We start from the raw sequence: 24,415 nt of genomic DNA, 5'->3' as shown, positions 1-24,415 counted from the left end.
TCGTTCGTGGGGGATGACATGTTTACTGTTGCCTTGTTTTTTTGTTATATAATGGAGGCTTTTTGACACCAGCAAACAAATTCATCTTCCAAACTGTGTGCATCCATATGAACAAACACCAAGAATGTCTTAATTCTGTGTGAGAAACCTACATCAAAATAATGTATCAAGAATTTAACTGACAAGCAGGAAGTGCCTAAAACAAATGAATATAACTTAGAGATGATTCTCTCCAAGGGGAGACAATAACATGTTTACTCAGCAAAAAATATATATAATTTCTACCTTATAGTTTCAACCTTATATCACATTGTTAATCAATATAAATACTATATGTTGGAAAAGGTTCCTTTGACACATCTGAATGTAAGTCTTATGAAAAGGAGGAGCACAGTACTCTGTAAAAATCTTTGGAAAAGGAATCAATTTGACTTGAGGCAGTTTGAATAGAAGCAATCATCCCTGTACATACAGTACTGCCTTCAGTACAGCAATGTGAAAATGACATGAGCACTTAATAAATCAGTCAGGTTGTCAGTCAGTCATATTGATGTGAATGTCATCCTTGATCCTCTCCCAGACTCGTTGGCTCCCTTGTTGTTTTGGGATATTTGTGGTGAAGGTCTCCAGTGTGTTGCTTCCCACTCCAGGTCTGCTCCTGATTGGGTTGGTTGTGTCTGTGTGTGTTGGAATGGTGGGAGGCAGTGTGAGAGGGGACAAGGCAGGTGAGGCAGCTGGCTAGTGAGACTTGGGCAGGGTACAGTCATGATGATGATGATGGATATTGTCGTGCTGTTGGGATGATTCTATTAAAGCTTTGAAAGACAGTTCTGTGGTCTTGGATTTTGAGAGGATACGGGGTGTGTTTTTGCTGGGCTGGAGGTGCAAGGGGGAAGCAGGCAAAGGGGAGCTGGGGTGCTGAGGGGGGACGCCGTCAACGGGGGAGAGGGGCGAGTCTATAGCGCTTCCATCGGAAGAAGTGGGGCTGGTGCACCATCCTCCTTGAAGGTATCGAATGCACTTCTTTTTCCTCCTAGGAACAGTCAAGAGAGTTATCTGTGAATAAAGCGTGGATGCAAAGTGTCACCAGAATGAACTTTTTACTGTTTTCAACATGATTGAATTGAGTTTTCGGTCAAGGCGAGAGATATTTAACTGCAAATCCATTGAATACCATCGAATATGTATGGATCATTCAATGCCATTTCCTTGATTTTTGTGGTTGTGTTGTGTTCTAAGCTTAACAGCAGCTGTTTGCCTCTTCTTCAACCAAATACAAAACCAAAGTAGCACACCTTATCTCATGATCATTACCAGAATATAACGTGAGTCACTTGGTGCCACCGCAAGTAAAGGCGCGAGAACATATTTAGGGAGAGAGAGGGAGAGCGATTCTAAATGTCAGAGTTCACCATCAAAAGCTGCACTGCCTGACCACATGAATGGAGAAAGTTGAGGGTAGATGAGCATGAGAAATGCTATCAAAGTGCAGAGCAGCGGTGCATGTGCAAGAGAGTGTGCGTTCATCTGCGGTGATCAGGATTCGCACTAACCACATTCGCCTCCCTTTGTTCTCTCGCAGCACACACACACAGTGGTAAGGAGATTTCCATGATGTGACAGCGCGGTGGGGAAGACACTGTGGCATGATGGAGTTGAGGGGAGTGGCAGGCTTTCTTCACACCTCTACACTGATGTTAACAGATTGAGTTGGTAAAAAAGGTGCTGATGATGAGCATGACCGATCATCCATCCACTGCTTTGTCATTTCACCAATAACATAACCAAGAAATGGCTGTTTTAAGCAGCGAGCATCTCTGTGTGAAACCTTTTTCTCCCCTCAGACATACAGGACCCCTCCCACTTTCCTTTGATCAGCATCACCCACCAATCCCTGAGGAGACACCCCATCACCAGCCAGTAAAGCAGCTTTAGCCCCCCCCCCCCCCCCCCCCCCTGTGCTGGTTCTCTACCTGTAGGGGGCAATGTGGGTCACAAAACACAGGTTAGTGAGATGAGTGCATGCAGAGCTGAGCACAGCAGGGGGCTGAGGCGCGCTCACAGAGGAGGGAGAGAGGGGTAGCAGACCAAGAGGTACACACCTGCAGGGACCGCACCAGTCCGTTTGTTGGTTGAGGCCGAAGCGAGCTCTGCATTTCTTAGGAGAGCCAGGGTCTGAGCACAAGGCAGCATGCGCACACGAAATAAGTTAGGAGAGATGAAGAAAGAGAGAGAGGGTGATGGAGAGAGAGAGAGATCAGATCAAGAGGTCAGGGCAGAAGTTGAAGCATTGACAGAGATGGTAAATCAGAAAGCCATCAAATCAGACTGTTAGTGCCCAATTACTGAGTAGGAGTTAACACCAACAGCCAGAACAGAGTAGATGGAGCAGGACTCCATTCAGGACACAGGCCATTAGAGAGGAGAGGAAAAGCTTTCACACTCTGTTAGTTAGAGCAGCAGTGACCCAGTCAGAGTACACACCAATTATAGAAGTGTGTACGGCTAGGGGATAGTCGACCAGGAAAGTTGTTTCAAGCGATAGAATAAGGGTTGAATGGAAGTATATCGTATTGAAGCTCAGGGTTGGTCCGGGAGTTTGGTAGAGAAGAGAGAGAGAGGACATTACCTGCTGAGGAGTCCTGCTGCTTCTCTCTTTTTCTTCTCTTCTTCTTGCCCTGTTGGAACACACAACCAGACACACAGAGAGTCAGTAGGGGAAACACAACCAGACACACAGAGTCAGTAGGGGAAACACAACCAGACACACAGAGAGTCAGTAGGGGAAACACAACCAGACACACAGAGAGTCAGTAGGGGAAACACAACCAGACACACAGAGAGTCAGTAGGGGAAACACAACCAGACACACAGAGAGTCAGTAGGGGAAACACAACCAGACACACAGAGAGTCAGTAGGGGAAACACAACCAGACACACAGAGAGTCAGTAGGGGAAACACAACCAGACACACAGAGAGTCAGTAGGGGAAACACAACCAGACACACAGAGAGTCAGTAGGGGAAACACAACCAGACACACAGAGAGTCAGTAGGGGAAACACAACCAGACACACAGAGAGTCAGTAGGGGAAACACAACCAGACACACAGAGAGTCAGTAGGGGAAACACAACCAGACACACAGAGAGTCAGTAGGGGAAACACAACCAGACACACAGAGAGTCAGTAGGGGAAACACAACCAGACACAGAGAGTCAGTAGGGGAAACACAACCAGACACACCGAGAGTCCGTAGGGGAAACACAACCAGACACACAGAGAGTCAGTAGGGGAAACACAACCAGACACACAGAGAGTCAGTAGGGGAAACACAACCAGACACACAGAGAGTCAGTAGGGGAAACACAACCAGACACACAGAGAGTCAGTAGGGGAAACACAACCAGACACACAGAGAGTCAGTAGGGGAAACACAACCAGACACACAGAGAGTCCGTAGGGGAAACACAACCAGACACACAGAGAGTCAGTAGGGGAAACACAACCAGACACACAGAGAGTCAGTAGGGGAAACACAACCAGACACACAGAGAGTCAGTAGGGGAAACACAACCAGACACAGAGAGTCAGTAGGGGAAACACAACCAGACACACAGAGAGTCAGTAGGGGGAACACAACCAGACACACAGAGAGTCAGTAGGGGAAACACAACCAGACACAGAGAGTCAGTAGGGGAAACACAACCAGACACACAGAGAGTCAGTAGGGGGAACACAACCAGACACACGGAGAGTCAGTAGGGGAAACACAACCAGACACACAGAGAGTCAGTAGGGGAAACACAACCAGACACACAGAGAGTCAGTAGGGGAAACACAACCAGACACACAGAGAGTCAGTAGGGGAAACACAACCAGACACAGAGAGTCAGTAGGGGAAACACAACCAGACACACAGAGAGTCAGTAGGGGAACACAACCAGACACACAGAGAGTCAGTAGGGGAACACAACCAGACACACACAGAGTCAGTAGGGGAAACACAACCAGACACACAGAGAGTCAGTAGGGGGAACACAACCAGACACACAGAGAGTCAGTAGGGGAAACACAACCAGACACACAGAGAGTCAGTAGGGGAAACACAACCAGACACACAGAGAGTCAGTAGGGGAAACACAACCAGACACACAGAGAGTCAGTAGGGGAAACACAACCAGACACACAGAGTCAGTAGGGGAAACACAACCAGACACACAGAGAGTCAGTAGGGGAAACACAACCAGACACACAGAGTCAGTAGGGGAAACACAACCAGACACACAGAGAGTCAGTAGGGGAAACACAACCAGACACACAGAGAGTCAGTAGGGGAAACACAACCAGACACACAGAGTCAGTAGGGGAAACACAACCAGACACACAGAGAGTCAGTAGGGGAAACACAACCAGACACACAGAGAGTCAGTAGGGGAAACACAACCAGACACACAGAGTCCGTAGGGGAAACACAACCAGACACACAGAGTCAGTAGGGGAAACACAACCAGACACACAGAGAGTCAGTAGGGGAAACACAACCAGACACACAGAGAGTCAGTAGGGGAAACACAACCAGACACACAGAGAGTCAGTAGGGGAAACACAACCAGACACACAGAGAGTCAGTAGGGGAAACACAACCAGACACACAGAGAGTCCGTAGGGGAAACACAACCAGACACACAGAGAGTCAGTAGGGGAAACACAACCAGACACACAGAGAGTCAGTAGGGGAAACACAACCAGACACACAGAGAGTCAGTAGGGGAAACACAACCAGACACAGAGAGTCAGTAGGGGAAACACAACCAGACACACAGAGAGTCAGTAGGGGGAACACAACCAGACACACGGAGAGTCAGTAGGGGAAACACAACCAGACACACAGAGAGTCAGTAGGGGAAACACAACCAGACACACAGAGAGTCAGTAGGGGAAACACAAACAGACACAGAGAGTCAGTAGGGGAAACACAACCAGACACACAGAGAGTCAGTAGGGGGAACACAACCAGACACACAGAGAGTCAGTAGGGGAAACACAACCAGACACACACAGAGTCAGTAGGGGAAACACAACCAGACACACAGAGAGTCAGTAGGGGGAACACAACCAGACACACAGAGAGTCAGTAGGGGAAACACAACCAGACACAGAGAGTCAGTAGGGGAAACACAACCAGACACACAGAGAGTCAGTAGGGGAAACACAACCAGACACACAGAGAGTCAGTAGGGGAAACACAACCAGACACACAGAGTCAGTAGGGGAAACACAACCAGACACACAGAGAGTCAGTAGGGGAAACACAACCAGACACACAGAGTCAGTAGGGGAAACACAACCAGACACACAGAGAGTCAGTAGGGGAAACACAACCAGACACACAGAGAGTCAGTAGGGGAAACACAACCAGACACACAGAGTCAGTAGGGGAAACACAACCAGACACACAGAGAGTCAGTAGGGGAAACACAACCAGACACACAGAGAGTCAGTAGGGGAAACACAACCAGACACACAGAGTCCGTAGGGGAAACACAACCAGACACACAGAGTCAGTAGGGGAAACACAACCAGACACACAGAGAGTCAGTAGGGGAAACACAACCAGACACACAGAGAGTCAGTAGGGGAAACACAACCAGACACACAGAGAGTCAGTAGGGGAAACACAACCAGACACACAGAGAGTCAGTAGGGGAAACACAACCAGACACACAGAGAGTCAGTAGGGGAAACACAACCAGACACACAGAGTCAGTAGGGGAAACACAACCAGACACACAGAGTCAGTAGGGGAAACACAACCAGACACACAGAGAGTCAGTAGGGGAAACACAACCAGACACACAGAGAGTCAGTAGGGGAAACACAACCAGACACACAGAGAGTCAGTAGGGGAAACACAACCAGACACACAGAGTCAGTAGGGGAAACACAACCAGACACACAGAGAGTCAGTAGGGGAAACACAACCAGACACACAGAGAGTCAGTAGGGGAAACACAACCAGACACACAGAGAGTCAGTAGGGGAAACACAACCAGACACACAGAGTCAGTAGGGGAAACACAACCAGACACACAGAGAGTCAGTAGGGGAAACACAACCAGACACACAGAGTCAGTAGGGGAAACACAACCAGACACACAGAGAGTCAGTAGGGGAAACACAACCAGACACACAGAGTCAGTAGGGGAAACACAACCAGACACACAGAGAGTCAGTAGGGGAAACACAACCAGACACACAGAGAGTCAGTAGGGGAAACACAACCAGACACACAGAGTCAGTAGGGGAAACACAACCAGACACACAGAGAGTCAGTAGGGGAAACACAACCAGACACACAGAGAGTCAGTAGGGGAAACACAACCAGACACACAGAGAGTCAGTAGGGGAAACACAACCAGACACACAGAGAGTCAGTAGGGGAAACACAACCAGACACACAGAGAGTCAGTAGGGGAAACACAACCAGACACACAGAGAGTCAGTAGGGGAAACACAACCAGACACACAGAGAGTCAGTAGGGGAAACACAACCAGACACACAGAGAGTCAGTAGGGGAAACACAACCAGACACACAGAGTCAGTAGGGGAAACACAACCAGACACACAGAGAGTCAGTAGGGGAAACACAACCAGACACACAGAGAGTCAGTAGGGGAAACACAACCAGACACACAGAGAGTCAGTAGGGGAAACACAACCAGACACACAGAGAGTCAGTAGGGGAAACACAACCAGACACACAGAGAGTCAGTAGGGGAAACACAACCAGACACACAGAGAGTCAGTAGGGGAAACACAACCAGACACACAGGGAGTCAGTAGGGGAAACACAACCAGACACACAGAGAGTCAGTAGGGGAAACACAACCAGACACACAGAGAGTCCGTAGGGGAAACACAACCAGACACACAGAGTCAGTAGGGGAAACACAACCAGACACACAGAGAGTCAGTAGGGGAAACACAACCAGACACACAGAGAGTCAGTAGGGGAAACACAACCAGACACACAGAGAGTCAGTAGGGGAAACACAACCAGACACACAGAGAGTCAGTAGGGGAAACACAACCAGACACACAGAGAGTCAGTAGGGGAAACACAACCAGACACACAGAGAGTCAGTAGGGGAAACACAACCAGACACACAGGGAGTCAGTAGGGGAAACACAACCAGACACACAGAGAGTCAGTAGGGGAAACACAACCAGACACACAGAGAGTCCGTAGGGGAAACACGTTTATATGTTATCTGTAAGTGATATCTCTATGAAGACATGGGAGAACCATGTTATGATATTCACCATGTTCATGAGTCTCGTGTACCAGAGACGCACAATTCACAAGTCATGGACTGGGGTCTGAGGACAGTTGATCATTCAGGCCACAAATGACTATATTTAAGTGTAAATATCCACAGTAATGGATTCTCCTGCCACCACCATACTAGAGGGCGACCTCTACACCATACTGTTTTAAAGTCCATGGGCTATACAGTGGGACCTTAATGGCAGCACAGACACGGTCGGGGTTGTTATGCTGAAGAGAGTGATTCAGTCTGGAGTGGCATATTGGGGAGAGGATGTGGGAACAGCTCTTTGATGCCTACGCAGAGACTCGTCTACCCTCGCTGCTCCCTGAAGCAGAGTGTGTGTGGTTATGACCTACGGGAGAAAACCCCACGACTGTGTGGGTGGCCTTCCTTTTCCTGTTTTGCTAACAGATCACATGACTACCCTTGTTTTCTGGCTTGTGTTTGGGAACGGTAGACTATAGCAGGGGGTAGACTATAGCAGGGGGTAGACTATAGCAGGGGGTAGACTATAGCAGGGGGTAGACTAGAGCAGGGGGTAGACTAGAACAGGGGGTAGACTAGAGCAGGGGGTAGACTAGAGCAGGGGGTAGACTAGAGCAGGGGGTAGACTATAGCAGGGGGTAGACTAGAGCAGGGGTTAGACTAGAACAGGGGGTAGACTAGAACAGGGGGTAGACTATAGCAGGGGGTAGACTACAGCAGGGGGTAGACTAGAGCAGGGGGTAGACTAGAGCAGGGGGTAGACTAGAGCAGGGGGTAGACTAGAGCAGGGGGTAGACTATAGCAGGGGGTAGACTAGAGCAGGGGGTAGACTATAGCAGGGGGTAGACTAGAACAGGGGGTAGACTAGAGCAGGGGGTAGACTATAGCAGGGGGTAGACTAGAGCAGGGGGTAGACTATAGCAGGGGGTAGACTATAGCAGGGGGTAGACTAGAGCAGGGGGTAGACTATAGCAGGGGGTAGACTAGAGCAGTGGGTAGACTATAGCAGGGGGTAGACTATAGCAGGGGGTAGACTATAGCAGGGGGTAGACTAGAACAGGGGGTAGACTAAAGCAGGGGGTAGACTAAAGCAGGGGGTAGACTAGAGCAGGGGGTAGACTAGAGCAGGGGGTAGACTAGAGCAGGGGGTAGACTAGAGCAGGGGGTAGACTATAGCAGGGGGTAGACTAGAGCAGGGGGTAGACTATAGCAGGGGGTAGACTATAGCAGGGGGTAGACTAGAACAGGGGGTAGACTAAAGCAGGGGGTAGACTACAGCAGGGGGTAGACTAGAGCAGGGGGTAGACTAGAGCAGGGGGTAGACTAGATCAGGGGGTAGACTAGAACAGGGGGTAGACTAGAGCAGGGGGTAGACTAAAGCAGGGGGTAGACTAGAACAGGGAGTAGACTAAAGCAGGGGGTAGACTACAGCAGGGGGTAGACTAGAGCAGGGGGTAGACTAGAGCAGGGGGTAGACTACAGCAGGGGGTAGACTAGAGCAGGGGGTAGACTAGAGCAGGGGGTAGACTACAGCAGGGGGTAGACTAGAACAGGGGGTAGACTAAAGCAGGGGGTAGACTAGAGCAGGGGGTAGACTATAGCAGGGGGTAGACTAGAACAGGGGGTAGACTAGAACAGGGGGTAGACTAAAGCAGGGGGTAGACTAGAGCAGGGGGTAGACTAGAGCAGGGGGTAGACTAGAGCAGGGGGTAGACTAGAACAGGGGGTAGACTAAAGCAGGGGGTAGACTAGAGCAGGGGGTAGACTACAGCAGGGGGTAGACTAGAACAGGGGGTAGACTAGAGCAGGGGGTAGACTAGAGCAGGGGGTAGACTACAGCAGGGGGTAGACTACAGCAGGGGGTAGACTAGAGTAGGGGGTAGACTAGAGCAGGGGGTAGACTATAGCAGGGGGTAGACTAGAACAGGGGGTAGACTACAGCAGGGGGTAGACTAGAGCAGGGGGTAGACTAGAGCAGGGGGTAGACTAGAACAGGGGGTAGACTAGAACAGGGGGTAGACTAGAGCAGGGGGTAGACTAGAACAGGGGGTAGACTAGAACAGGGGGTAGACTAAAGCAGGGGGTAGACTAGAGCAGGGGGTAGACTATAGCAGGGGGTAGACTAGAACAGGGGGTAGACTAGAACAGGGGGTAGACTAAAGCAGGGGGTAGACTAGAGCAGGGGGTAGACTAGAGCAGGGGGTAGACTAGAGCAGGGGGTAGACTACAGCAGGGGGTAGACTAGAGCAGGGGGTAGACTACAGCAGGGGGTAGACTAGAACAGGGGGTAGACTAGAACAGGGGGTAGACTAGAGCAGGGGGTAGACTAGAGCAGGGGGTAGACTACAGCAGGGGGTAGACTAGAGCAGGGGGTAGACTAGAGCAGGGGGTAGACTATAGCAGGGGGTAGACTAGAACAGGGGGTAGACTACAGCAGGGGGTAGACTAGAGCAGGGGGTAGACTAGAGCAGGGGGTAGACTAGAACAGGGGGTAGACTAGAACAGGGGATAGACTAGAGCAGGGGGTAGACTAGAACAGGGGGTAGACTAGAACAGGGGGTAGACTAAAGCAGGGGGTAGACTAGAGCAGGGGGTAGACTATAGCAGGGGGTAGACTAGAACAGGGGGTAGACTAGAACAGGGGGTAGACTAAAGCAGGGGGTAGACTAGAGCAGGGGGTAGACTAGAGCAGGGGGTAGACTACAGCAGGGGGTAGACTAGAGCAGGGGGTAGACTACAGCAGGGGGTAGACTAGAGCAGGGGGTAGACTAGAGCAGGGGGTAGACTAGAACAGGGGGTAGACTAGAACAGGGGGTAGACTAAAGCAGGGGGTAGACTAGAGCAGGGGGTAGACTAGAACAGGGGGTAGACTAGAGCAGGGGGTAGACTACAGCAGGGGGTAGACTAGAGCAGGGGGTAGACTATAGCAGGGGGTAGACTATAGCAGGGGGTAGACTAGAGCAGGGGGTAGACTAGATCAGGGGTAGACTAGAGCAGGGGGTAGACTAGAGCAGGGGGTAGACTATAGCAGGGGGTAGACTAGATCAGGGGTAGACTAGAGCAGGGGGTAGACTATAGCAGGGGGTAGACTAGAGCAGGGGGTAGACTATAGCAGGGGGTAGACTAGATCAGGGGTAGACTAGAGCAGGGGGTAGACTAGAGCAGGGGGTAGACTATAGCAGGGGGTAGACTAGAGCAGGGGGTAGACTAGAGCAGGGGGTAGACTATAGCAGGGGGTAGACTATAGCAGGGGTTAGACTAGATCAGGGGTAGACTAGAGCAGGGGGTAGACTATAGCAGGGGGTAGACTAGAGCAGGGGGTAGACTAGAACAGGGGGTAGAATAGAGCAGGGGGTAGACTAGAGCAGGGGGTAGACTAGAGCAGGGGGTAGACTAGATCAGGGGTAGATTAGAGCAGGGGGTAGACTATAGCAGGGGGTAGACTAGAACAGGGGGTAGACTAGAGCAGGGGGTAGACTAGAGCAGGGGTTAGACTAGAGCAGGGGGTAGAATAGAGCAGGGGGTAGACTAGAGCAGGGGGTAGACCATAGCAGAGGGTAGACCATAGTAGGGGGTAGACCATAGCAGGGGGTAGACTAGAGCAGGGGGTAGACTAGATCAGGGGTAGACTAGAGCATGGGGTAGACTAGAGCAGGGGTTAGACTAGAGCAGGGGGTAGACTAGAGCAGGGGGTAGACTAGAGCTGCAATTAGTTTTAATGTGTTTTGGGACAGCATTTTCTCAGACTATTTTTGCATCTTTGGTGAAATCAGAAGATGGATACACGGAAATAGACAATGTGTTAAAGAGTAAAATGTATGTTCACATAAAAAAAACTTCATCCATAGTACATTGCATCATGTTAATCTGATTTATATTAAATCAGATGCAGTCGTAAAAGCTTCATGCACAACCTCATTGACAATGCCACCACTATCAGCTCGTAACCCTCTTTACCCTAACCAGCTAATCTCACAACTATCCACAGCCAAGAGAGAGAGAGAGAAATGAGAGAGCCAAGTCCCTATCGTGTGTTATGATACAGAAGCCCAAACTCTATCAAGCCAAGGAAAGGAAATAGGATGTGTAAAAGATCTCCAGGAAGGAAAGAAAGTGAACTCTCTCCCTTTGAGACTCATCCTGTCTGTTTTCATATGGGGTGAGAGAAGACTGGCAATTATAGTCCAGAAAAAAACCTCCCATAGAAATACATGCAGATACATAGCTTCCATAACATTAGCCACCTCCCCTCTGTGCCGGCCCTAAGGGAGGATATAGCCTAACAGTGGTCCCCCAAAGCCCAGAATCCTCTCCAGCCCAGCTCCCAGTTGTCCTCTCCCTCTCAACAGTCCGAGCCTCACTGCCTGAGGAGAGCAAGCCAAAGCCACCCTGCTGTTAGTAGAGCGGGTAAGGGGGGTAAAATGTGTGCCCTACCCAATCAGCTTTACTCTTTTCCCCCGCGCACCCTCTAAGGCCTGCATCCTGGAAGAGTTCAACAGCAACTTCACAATTGAGCATAGCACAGAAGAGTAGTTAAGCAACAAACATTACATAGAGACGTTAACATGTCTCTACTACACATCATATTTATCTGAACAGTATTTGAAGCAATTCTCTTAACTACTTATTAACTCATTTTACAAGCAAGCCCACTACTAATTACAGATTTCATAGTCAGTGCACATAAACTAAGGTCCAGTTACAAAAGAAAAAGGTGCCCTCCATGCATATAACTACCAGTGATATGGAAACCTATTCAAATAATACAGAGATGAGGGGAGCGGGAGGTTTGAAGCTGACTGTGTAATGCTATGTTTAATAAAAGCAAAACTCATCATGCGTCACTAACAGCGAAGCACTCAACAGCCAATTAAATCACCTCTCTGAACAGCACTGAACAGCCATTAATGACCAACTAATGTCTAGTACCATCTATCTCATTCTCAAACCCCACTCTAAAGGAATGGCATGCCAAGAGGTTATAACACTGGTCATAACACTACAGTCATAGACTAGTCCAGCATTTCCCAAACTCTGTCCTCAGGGCCCCAAGGGGTGCACGTTGTGGTTTTTACCCTAAAACTACACAGCTGATTCAAATGATCAAAGCTGGATGATTAGCTGATTATTTTGGATCAGCTGTGTAGTTCGAGGGTAAAAACCACAACGTGCACCCTTTGGGGTGGTCCCCAGGAGCGAGTGTGTCAAACCCTGGACTAGTCTCTCTGCACTGATACATTACGTACAATGTGCCAAATAAATACTGTCTAGATCAGAATAGGTTATATTTCTATGTGTAGACACTAGCCTTAATGATTGACAGTTGGCAGGGTGGGGTGATCATGCTGTGTGTGTGTGTGTGTGTGTGTGTGTGTGTGTGTGTGTGTGTGTGTGTGTGTGTGTGTGTGTGTGTGTGTGTGTGTGTGTGTGTGTGTGTGTGTGTGTGTGTGTGTGTGTGTGTGTGTGTAAGCAGGAAGAGGCGGCCCTTACGTAGTTGTCTCTGGCGGACCAGCTGGGGTAGAGTTGCATGTGTAGCTGCCGCTCCTTCCTGGCCAGCTCATAGTACTTGGCCTGCTCCTCCCGGGTCAGGGCGTGCCACTGCAGGGAAGACAGACACACACGCAAAACAAAGAAACCATTTAGATGTTGTTCATTAACCTAGCCAATGATGCAGAGACAATGATGAGATCAGAACTGTGACATCAGTTCCCATGACTACAACCTCTGTGCAGATCGTCTGAATACTGATTGGCTAACAGCCGTGGTATATTTAAGCAAAAATGCCCGAGGAGGTGTGGTATATGGCCAATATACCATGATTAAGGGCTGTTCTTAGGCACGATGCACGACGTCGTACATAAGAACAGCCCTTAGCCCTGGTATATTGGCCATATATCACACCCCCCGAGCCTTATTGCTTAAATGACTAACATATAAAGGAAAGCCCACTGTTCCAAGTTTTGAGACAAGGACAGACAACATCACATATGGTATTCATCACATTCAGATATTTCTGCATCCAGGTCAATGGTATGGTGTCAGCAGTCAGTCAGGTGCAGGGGGTAACTCACAGGGTAGTAATTCACATTACTGACATATTTCTCTCAAGTCCATCTCTCATGTGTGAAATTAACAGCAGGGGATGAGATGAGGGATTTGGGAATGAATCTGTCTATGCTGCGTGAGTATTCATGGATGTGTGTGTTTCAGCAGTGTGTGTGTGTGTGTGCGTGCGTGTGTTTCAGAGCGAGTGTGTATGTTTCATTATGTGTGCGTGATCTCGCTGCTCACCCTTCGGCCCAGTATCTGGTTGATGGCAGCGCTCTCCTTCAGTGTGCACTCAGCGATCACCTTGGCCCTCATCTCCTTCATGTACAGCATGAAAGCATTCAGAGGCTTCTTGATCACCGGCTTCTTGGGCTCCTTCTCCCGCTTGGGCTCCTGGTGAGGCTTCCTGAGAGAGAGAGAGGGAGAGAGGGAGAGGGAGAGGGAGAGGGAGAGGGAGAGGGAGAGGGAGAGGGAGAGGGAGAGGGAGAGAGAGAGAGAGAGAGAGAGAGAGACAAGAACCACAGAGACCCATGGTGAATATGTACACAGGAACATTCATCCATCTAAGCTTTTAATACACTTTAAATGAATGCAGGAATGGGAGACAACAGTACACATTGTATGCCATGTAGATCCCACATTTCCTTTGAAAGAACGTTCTAGGAGGTAGTGTAGAGATGTGGGTGACCCGTGGGGGTACTTACGCGTACATGTTCCTGTCGTAATGGTCATGATGGTCCAGTTTGCCTGAAGGGGGCATGATGGCTGGGTGGGGGATCCCCGTGGGGTGCATGCCTGGCCCCAGCATCAGAGAGTGAGAGAACCTAGAGGGAGGGAGAGAAGGGAGTAAGAGAGAGGGGGGAAGGTGGTAGAGAAAGAGAGACAGAGACCATAGCATCAGAAAATACACTTCATCTTTATATATGTCTGCGTGGCCATGAAGCGCTGAAGCACGAGGGTGGTTTGTTGGCCCTTTAAGCATAGGCTTCCAGACAGTCCTCTCAGGGCAGTAGGACTGTGAGCAGTATCACTCAATGCCAGCAGATGGAGCTCTAGTCACTCTCAGAAAAAAAAGTAGGAAGCGCTGGTAGATACTTGCTCTATGTTTCATTAAATGCTTATTTTTAGTATGTGGAGTTGGTTCCCCCTTTGATGCTATAACAGCCTCCACTCTTCTGGGAAAGCTTTCCACTAGATGTAGGAACATTGCTTTGGGGACTTGCTTCCATTCAGCCACAAGAGCATTAGTGAGGTGTACTGATGTTGAGCGATTAGGCCTGGCTCGCAGTCAGCGTTCCAATTCATCCCAAAGCTGTTCGATGGGGTTGAGGTCAGGGCTATGTGCAGGCCAGTCAAGTTCTTCCACACCCATTTCGACAAACAATTTATGTATGGACCTCACTTTGTGTATGGGGGCATTGTCATGGTGAAACAGGAAAGGGCCTCCCCCAAACTGTTGCCACAAAGTTGGTCGCAAAGAATCATCTAGAATGTCATTGTATACTGTAGCGTTAAGATTTCCCTTCACTGGAACTAAGGGGTCTAGCCCGAACTGTGAAAAACAGCCCCAGACCATTATTCCTCCTCCACCAAACTTTACAGTTGGCAGTATGCATTCGGACAGGTAGCGTTCTCCTGGCATCCACCAAATCCAGATTCGTCCATCGGACTGCCACATGATGAAACGTGATTCCTCACTTCAGAGAACACGTTTCCACTGCTCCAGAGTCCAATGGCGGTGAGCTTTACACCCCTCCAGCCAATGCTTGGCATTGCGCATGGTGATCTTAGGCTTGTGTGCGGCTGCTCGGCCATGGAAACCCATTTCATGAAGCCCCCGACAAAGAGTTATTGTGCTGACGTTGCTTCCAGAGGCAGTTTGAAACTTGGTAGGAGTGTTGCAACAGAGGACAGACGATGTTTGTGCGCTACGCACTTCAGCACTCCCGTTCTGTGAGCTTGTGTGGCTTACCACATCGCGGCTGAGCCGTTGTTGCTCCTAGACGTTTCCACTTTACAATAACACCACTTACAGTTGACAGGGGCAGGTCTAGCAGGGCAGACATTTGACAAACTGACTTGTTGGAAAGGTGGCATGCTGAAGTCACTGAGTTCTTCAGTACGGGCCATGTTTGTCTATGGAGATTGCATGGCTGTGTGCTCGATTTTATTCACCTGTCAGCAACGAGTGTGGCTAAAATAGCCGAATCCACTAATTTGAAGGGGTGTCCACATACTCTTGGCCATGTAGTGTATGTGTTGATATACAGTTGCAGAGTATAGCAGTTGGCACACACAAAGCCAGGACACAGACATGTTGCAGAGGCCCTGGTACAAGGCAATAGCAAAGGGCACATGGGGGGAGCAAAAGCATTGGTCTGGAATAGTGGTAGGGGGTATGTATGATGCCATGCCCTCCCCTGACTGAAGCAGCTCAGCTCATACTGTACCTGGGGTAGGAAGAGCTGTTGGGGAGACTGGAGGAGTAGGGCTGTCTGAATCCACATGAGGACAGGGGATAGACAGGCTGACTTTGCCTGTGGTTGGGGGGGACAAATAGGGATGCAACAGGGGTCAACTAGGCTGCTGGCCAAATCCTCACTACCTGACTTCCTAGAATATATTTAGATTGTCTATTCCCACAGGGTACCGTATCTAAGATGGGACGTTAAACGGGTGTCCTGACTCTCTGTGGTCACTAAAGATCCCATGACACTTATCGTAAGAGTAGGGGTGTTAACCCCGGTGTCCTGGCTAAATAACCAATCTGGCCCTCATACCATCATGGCCATCTAATGGCCATCATGGCCATCCCCAGCTTACAATTGGCTCATTCGTTTCCCCTGTAACTATTCCCCAGGTCGTTGCTGTAAATGAGAATGTGTTCTCAGTCAACTTACCTGGTAAAATGAGAGTTAAATAAATATATGCCTCTCTGACTGGTAGTGTGTTATGTCTAATGGAAGTCTGGCTTTGACTTCCATTAGTCTACTAGCTAGCCAATGAGGGGCTTGATCCTGACTGGTTAAGGAGTGAAGCCCATCCTAATGAGGTCACCTGGGGAAGGAGAGTTGTTTGTTTAAGAGACAAGAGAACCTCATCCATGAGCTTCATGTCAGTGAGAGCTCCATGTGGGGCTGTGTATGGTCCTGCTGAGTCCCCAGGCAGCAGAGGCATGACTGGGTTAACCTCACTGAGGGTCCTGCTGAGTCCCCAGGCAGCAGAGGCATGACTGGGTTATCCTCATTGAGGGTCCTGCTGAGTCCCCAGGCAGCAGAGGCATGACTGGGTTAACCTCACTGAGGGTCCTGCTGAGTCCCCAGGCAGCAGAGGCATGACTGGGTTAACCTCACTAAGGGTCCTGCTGAGTCCCCAGGCAGCAGAGGCATGACTGGGTTAACTTCACTGAGGGTCCTGCTGAGTCCCCAGGCAGCAGAGGCATGACTGGGTTAACTTCACTGAGGGTCCTGCTGAGTCCCCAGGCAGCAGAGGCATGACTGGGTTATCCTCACTGAGGGTCCTGCTGAGTCCCCAGGCAGCAGAGGCATGACTGGGTTATCCTCACTGAGGGTCCTGCTGTATGTATGACATGGCTGTGTGGAGGCTGGATGGATGGATGGATGGGGGGTGGATTTGAACAGGAGCCTTTGATATGCAGCAGCCCCCCAGCCCCATTCTTCCCCCCTCCCCAGCCCTCAGCCCAGGAGGTCCCTGGGATCAAGGTAAGTAAAGCAGGCTCAGTGTCAGGGATGCTCCCATGTCCATAGGCCTCTCTCAGGGAGGGATTCACGTGCTAATCCCAGCCAACAGGCCCATTAGGAGCAATTTGTCCTTCTCCTATCCCTGTAAGAGTGTCAACTATTCAAACCATATGAGTAATCTTGATCAATTTCTTGCTTAACACTGTATCTGAACGTCTTTGAAACAAATTAACTGTGTATCTTAGTGCAGTCTGCTAAAGTAGGCTGTCCCTACAGTGAGCTGTCCCTAGAGTGAGCTGTCTCTAGAGTGAGCTGTCCCTACAGTGAGCTGTCCCTAGAGTGAGCTGTCCCTACAGTGAGCTGTCCCTAGAGTGAGCTGTCCCTAGAGTGAGCTGTCCCTAGAGTGAGCTATCCCTAGAGTGGGCTGTCCCTAGAGTGAGCTGTCCCTAGAGTGAGCTGTCCCTAGAGTGAGCTGTCCCTAGAGTGAGCTGTCCCTAGAGTGAGCTGTCCCTAGAGTGAGCTGTCCCTAGAGTGGGCTGTCCCTAGAGTGAGCTGTCCCTACAGTGAGCTGTCCCTAGAGTGGGCTGTCCCTAGAGTGGGCTGTCCCTAGAGTGGGCTGTCCCTAGAGTGGGCTGTCCCTACAGTGGGCTGTCCCTAGAGTGAGCTGTCCCTAGAGTGAGCTGTCCCTAGAGTGAGCTGTCCCTAGAGTGGGCTGTCCCTAGAGTGGGCTGTCCCTAGAGTGGGCTGTCCCTAGAGTGGGATGTCCTTACAGTAGGCTGTCCCTACAGTGGGCTGTTCCCCCAATCACGCCATATAGTGGCCAGAGAGGGACACACCACACCACGCAGTGAGTCCTGTCCAGCTCTTTGTCATGACAAAGGAGTCCCAGTGGCTGACATCTCTTCCCCAAACAAAGAGGGACACAAGAAAACCAAACAAACACGATCTGCACTAAGAAGATTACAAGTTTGTAAACAAGATGATTTTTTGACAATACCACAGCAAGTCTGTAGTGACTGTTAACTTAAGTGTCTGAAACAAAAGGCAGTGAGTTCGGTGGTGGAGGGACAGACCAGAGAAATTGCAGCAATCTGTCTCGTGCCGAGCGGAGCCTGTTTAGGGAGTGCCAATGTCATTCACCAGCTTTAAAGACACACAGCATGGATGTGAATGGAAGTAGTCTTAGTTGACATTCCATTAGAGTAAACCAAATCCCCATCACATTTAAGAGAAGCCAACAACTGTTCAGGGGGATTTACACAAAGTTATTCTGACAGTTATATAATAAGAGTTATAATAAAATGGATTTGTAAAGTTGAACTCAAGACAATGGATGGATTGTTAGCCAGAACGTGTGTTCCAACAATGTCATCTGAGATTATGGGTGTTAAAACATGCTCTGATTTGGCATCGTCTACACTTTCTGTGACGCTGGGAAGGCAAGGGAAGGCAATACTTTAATTATGAGGAACTCTAGACTAGATATGACCACCGAATCCAAGGCAGGGCATTCATATCCTAGGAAGTGACCTGTTCATTACTGTATGTGTGACCCCAAGACAACAAGCTATAGAGGGATGAAGTGGTTGCTATAGAGGGATGAAGTGGTTGCTATAGAGGGACGAAGTGGTTGCTATAGAGGGATGAAGTGGTTGCTATAGAGGGATGAAGTGGTTGCTATAGAGGGATGAAGTGGTTGCTATAGAGGGACGAAGTGGTTGCTATAGAGGGACGAAGTGGTTGCTATAGAGGGACGAAGTGGTTGCTATAGAGGGATGAAGTGGTTGCTATAGAGGGATAAGGTGGTTGCTATAGAGGGATGAAGTGGTTGCCATGTAATAAAAGTGGCTTAGGTGAGACTGGACTGGTGGATGTAGCTAGCAGGGGCCAGTGGTGCAGGTCAGTGTGGTGTATGTGTTTGTGTGTATCTGTTTGCGTAAAAAAAGAATAGTAAAATAATAATGTTTTATCGTCACATACACAGGATAGGTGCAGTAAAATGTGTTGTTTTACAGGGTCAGCCATAGTACTAAGGCGCCCCTGGAGCAAATTAGGGTTAAGTGCCTTGCCGAAGGTCACATCGCCAGATTTTTCACCTTGTTGGCTCGGTTATTCGAACCAGCGACCTTTTGATTACTGGCCCAACGCTCTAACCGCTAGGCTACCTGCCGCCTGTGTGCCCATGCATGTGTGTACGAGAGAGTATGTGAGTGTGTGTGAGTTTGCATAAGACTTACCAGCCCATGGAGGGGGGCATCTGTCCTACACCGCCAGGGGGTAGGGAGTAGAAGCCTGAGATGTCCTGGGACTGGGGCCTGTGAATGCCTGGAGGGGACACGCAGGAGAAGACACGCTCATTAACTCAGGGCCCCTGACTCAGCAAGGGCCTCATTACCTGGCTGGGCACCTACCATTACACACACAGGTCACACACACACACGCGCACACACACGCATACACACACGCATACACACACAACCACCCCATTCTCATACATCCCTGCTGTGTGTGTGTATGTATGTGTGTGTGTATGTATGTGTGTTTGTGCTCACTAGCTAATTGGAAGGGTCAAGGGGGTGTTGATGTAAGATGTACGAGAACTAAGGTCAAAGGTTTCCACCAGAGGCCCCCAGCATCTTGTTGATCCAGTACATCTGACTCACTACCAAGTGAAGTGGAAAAAAACTCTGTGAACTAGGTCTTTCATTCCACTCCTTTGTAACAGCCAGCCTCCTGTGAAAATAACATTGCCATTCTGAGCTTCTGTCATTTTCTCCTTGGGCCAGCTGTTTTACTGTTTGGTCCCTGCTGCCTGCATCGCACCACCAACAATAGCTTTATAACAAAGGGATCTTGATCCAAGTTCCATCCCATGATGTGTCAGTCAGTCAGAAGCTCCTGAGAAGATGTGATGTTTTCCATTATGGAGATGGGCCCACATAAAAGAGCAGCGTCCCGACACAAAACAAAATGGCTTTCTCCGTGCCTTTCAAAGGAAGTCATTTGTCAACAGCGAGCACCTAGCACTTAAGCACAACCCGAAGGTAACCTATATTTGTTACAGAAGAATGCTGCAGATGACTGTAATTTGCCGTTGCTGTAGGCCTGTTTCTGCACTGGACCATCTATAAATCTGAAGGACTGGAATGTGACTGAGTCAACGTGACTCTCTCATCCCTCCCTCCAGACCCGTCCCTCCCTCCAGACCCGTCCCTCCCTCCCTCCAGAACCGTCCCTCCCTCCCTCCCTCCAGACGCCTTCCTGAAAAAGCCCCTGTCCTTCGTGTAGAGAACAGCTTTCAGTCTCAGTCTCTACTCTCCAGAGTCCAAACACAGTTACATCACACAAACTTCTGATGACTTTGGACTAGTAATATCTACATTTAACTTCAACTTCCAGTTATTCATTTTTTGCCTATTTTGTTGCTCTACTAATTCTTACAGTAAATAACAACATGAAATACTCCTGGAATGACCATTTAAAAACATATGTGAAATGACATTAGACCCAGAATCAGTCACCAGTAAAAGATCAAACTGGTTAGTCAGATAACTCCCCAAGATGTTGTTAGAATATACTGTTTAAAATAGCATTTCAATACTGATGACCTTTTACTGTTACCAAAACCACAATAAGTGAAACTGCTATCATATCACAGTTGTAAATGAGTGGCCAGTAGCTCATGTGCTGTGCCCTGAAAACGCCTCAAAGTGAAAACCCAGTACAGTACAGTAGTTTTGGTTTCTATTGAACTTCTCTCTTTTTCACCCTAATGCAGCAAAACAGTCACATCTGACGACTGCACACGTGAACAAATGTGACAAGATGGTGTGACTTTGGTTCGGTATGATGGTTGACACACTGAATGACTAATAGTACAGGTCTGTACTGAATGCACTGACTGACAGATTAAATGACAGACTGACAGGTTGACTGACATGCAGGCAGACTGGCAGAGTGAGGGAAAGGAAGACGGATGGAGGGTATGTGAGGGGCCTATTGTCAGAGAAGCTGCTGGAAACTCACACTCTGTCAGCTGTGGTCTCTGTACACTGCATTATGAGGTATGATGTGAAATGTGAGCTTCCTGCAGTGTAAGGTGTCAGGTAAGAGGGGTGTGATGTGATTATGTGTGAGCTAAGGGGGTGAGGTGAGAGGGTGTGAGAAGGGGGTAAGGACTAGGAGCTATCAGGTGTGTACAGGGAGGCCTAGACCTCTCATTATGGGCTGAGTCACTGGCATCAACTCTCACATCACCCCTGGGCATTGTCATGTTACTTAGCTACTACACTGCCCAGCCCCAGTCTAGACAAGGAGTGGCAGAGCAGGGGGATTCACAGCTGGAGACAGATTGTCTGGGCTGGGGCCTGCTACCCTGCACTGCTCTGTGAGAGGGGCCTTCACTCTCTTCCCCTGCCTCGGGGCCTTTCTCTGACCACAGGCAGTAGTACTGACAGACAGACAGACAGACACAGTCTTGGCCACACTCCAACACTGATCGCTATTCAGCCCAGGTCAGTCTTCATCAGATCACTACAGGAGGACATTTTCTTCAGCTCGTTAATTAAAGCTGTGTTTGGGTTCAAATGTAGTTTTTCCCTTCCACTGAAAATGAATCAGATCTATAGAATTGATCAAAATGAAATTGAACACGTGTCCATCGCTATCTCTCTGTATGTGAGTAGTAAGCTCATGTGAGGAGATGTTGAGGAGAGTGATGGAGAGCTCGTGGTGTGTGGAAGTCTCTGAGTGACTATGTGAGCCAAGTGTGCGAGCGACTGTGAGAGCGTCCTAAGCAGAACCTTGTGGATGGCCCTGTGTGATTGTCACCCTAATTGCTTCCAGCTCTGTGTGTGTGTGTGTGTGTGTGTATATGTGTGTGTGTGTGTGTGTGTGTGTGTGTGTGTGTGTGTGTGTGTGTGTGTGTGTGTGTGTGTGTGTGTGTGTGTGTGTGTGTGTGTGTGTGTGTGTGTGTGTGTGTGCGTGTGTTTGAGGGGGGTTGTGTGGCAAGCAGCCCCTCTTGGGGATGGGACCACTTCAAGTGCGGTGGTGGGACAGCCGGCGGCTCCCTGGAAAGAAGGGCCTGTCTCTAGCCGGCATCGCAAATGGCACCCTTTTCCCTACATAGTGCACTACTTTTGGCCAGGGCGCATAGGGCTCTGGTGATAAGTAGTGCACTATACAGGGAATAGGGTGCCATTTAGGATGCAGCTCCTGTCTCTGGGCTGCAGATGCTCGGCTCCACACGGCTCCACTGCTGCAGCTCAGGAATCAGGGGTGGAGTTTGTGTGTGTGTGTGTGTGTGTGGGGGGGGGGGGGGGGGGGGCAGCAGCATGAAAACAGGACCAGGAGTTTTCCCTGACTGCATGAACTGACCAGGAAAATCTTCAGGCCCAAGTAATTGGCTTTGAATTAGGGCCCAGAGATTGTCATGGTAAGGTCACAGCAGACTCCACAGAGACTTTGGCCCAGGTAGATGGTGAAAGGGGACTATATTCTTCTTTTGGTGTGTACCTAATCTTCAGGATTGCTGTTAAAATTAAGCAGGAAGTACCACTTCATGTTGGTTCAGGTGAAAAAATGACCATATACACCGGGAATGGAGAAGGCTAGAGGATGATTTTACTACTCTGTTGTGGTGACTGACAGTAGAAGGTTAGAGGATGATTGTACTACTCTGTTGTGGTGACTGACAGTAGAAGGTTAGAGGATGATTGTACTACTCTGCTGTGGTGACTGACAGGAGAAGGCTAGAGGATGATTGTAGTACTCTGCTGTGGTGACTGACAGGAGAAGGCTAGAGGATGATTGTAGTACTCTGCTGTGGTGACTGACAGTAGAAGGTTAGAGGATGATTGTACTACTCTGCTGTGGTGACTGACAGGAGAAGGTTCGAGGATGATTGTACTACTCTGCTGTGGTGACTGACAGGAGAAGGCTAGAGGATGATTGTACTACTCTGCTGTGGTGACTGACAGGAGAAGGCTAGAGGATGATTGTACTACTCTGCTGTGGTGACTGACAGGAGAAGGCTAGAGGATGATTGTACTACTCTGCTGTGGTGACTGACAGTAGAAGGTTAGAGGATGATTGTACTACTCTGCTGTGGTGACTGACAGGAGAAGGCTAGAGGATGATTGTACTACTCTGCTGTGGTGACTGACAGGAGAAGGCTAGAGGATGATTGTACTACTCTGCTGTGGTGACTGACAGTAGAAGGTTAGAGGATGATTGTAGTACTCTGCTGTGGTGACTGACAGGAGAAGGTTAGAGGATGATTGTACTACTCTGCTGTGGTGACTGACAGGAGAAGGCTAGAGGATGATTGTACTACTCTGCTGTGGTGACTGACAGTAGAAGGTTAGAGGATGATTGTACTACTCTGCTGTGGTGACTGACAGGAGAAGGTTAGAGGATGATTGTACTACTCTGCTGTGGTGACTGACAGGAGAAGGTTAGAGGATGATTGTACTACTCTGCTGTGGTGACTGACAGGATAAGTCTTTCCCACTGGCCTGGCTGGTGTGTGTTAGGATGAGGGAGATGATAGGTTGACCTACCTTTCTGACTCATGTCTGTGGGCAGGTGGGGGGGGCTGGGGTTGAAGTGGTCGTTGCTGTAGGGCAGGAGGGACGTCAGGGGGTGCATCCCGTGAGACTGTTGGACCACTGAAACTTTGTTGGACTGCAACAGAGAGTGAGGGGGAGACAGACAGAGAGAGACAGACAGACAGACGTAATTTTAAGCATAGCTTGGAACAAACAGATGTGCTTTGGAAGCAGAATACATTTGCTCCCATTCGGTTGGCTGGGGATTCGGGGAGGGGTGGAGGGTGGAGGGGTGGAGGGTGTGGGGGTACATTTGATCGATAGGACTTTGATGATCAAGGGAGGCTGCGTGAGAGCTTGTTTGCTTTCATGTTTCTGTTTACAAATGGCTTTCAATAACTTAGGTGAAATCCAGTTATTTCTAATGTTAACAGCATGCTGTGTGACATATGATATGTCACAGTGGTTACCATGTTGGAGGTATTCACCCGTTCTTGGACACAGTTCCAATAGCAGAGCCTTTCATATTTTGTCAGTGTGTGTGTGTTTGAAAGTTTGGCTGAGGCATTGATTTTCATGTGAATGTACATATTTCAGAAAACTTCTGTTTCTCTCTGCTGCTCTGAAGACTCCAGCAGCAGCACAACAGAGAGAGGCTGAGGCTCGCCTGGCCGGCTTCACATTGGCCCCCTGCTGTTTTATAAAGTGAATGCCTTATCACTTTAAGGCAGTCCTTCCACGCGCGCCGACACACATTACTAAAACCCACTTTCAACATTACCCCTATCCCCGCCTGATTA

At 49.3% G+C, this 24,415-nt stretch overlaps 1 protein-coding gene across 1 annotated transcript; it reads right to left on the bottom strand.

The window, feature by feature from the left end:
- Positions 1–1,969: 1,969 nt before the first annotated feature.
- LOC120056778 (transcription factor 7-like 2) lies at positions 1,970–24,088 on the bottom strand. The gene is made up of 10 exons (XM_039004983.1): positions 24,077–24,088; positions 23,628–23,751; positions 19,305–19,392; positions 15,817–15,903; positions 14,071–14,190; positions 13,610–13,772; positions 12,809–12,916; positions 2,630–2,678; positions 2,103–2,175; positions 1,970–1,973 (listed from the first exon to the last, which is right to left on the bottom strand). The coding sequence occupies exons 1-10, from the start codon at positions 24,086–24,088 to the stop codon at positions 1,970–1,972; spliced, it is 828 nt and encodes a 275-aa protein (XP_038860911.1).
- Between the last annotated feature and the right edge of the window lie 327 nt (positions 24,089–24,415).

Source organism: Salvelinus namaycush, chromosome 12 (genome assembly GCF_016432855.1).
Source record: "Salvelinus namaycush isolate Seneca chromosome 12, SaNama_1.0, whole genome shotgun sequence".
NCBI classification, from domain to species: Eukaryota; Metazoa; Chordata; class Actinopteri; order Salmoniformes; family Salmonidae; genus Salvelinus; species Salvelinus namaycush.
The sequence above is the reverse complement of the archived record's forward strand: the minus strand, read 5'-3'. Positions and strand labels throughout refer to the sequence as shown.

What these genes read in the sequence shown, in the direction of transcription:
- LOC120056778 (XM_039004983.1), bottom strand. An exon ending in CACAGACATGAGTCAGAAAG is followed by an intron (nt 19,393 to 23,627) that starts GTAGGTCAACCT and finishes TGTCCCCTCCAG; the next exon opens with GCATTCACAGGCCCCAGTCC. An exon ending in TACGACAGGAACATGTACGC is followed by an intron (nt 13,773 to 14,070) that starts GTAAGTACCCCC and finishes TCTCTCTCTCAG; the next exon opens with GAAGCCTCACCAGGAGCCCA.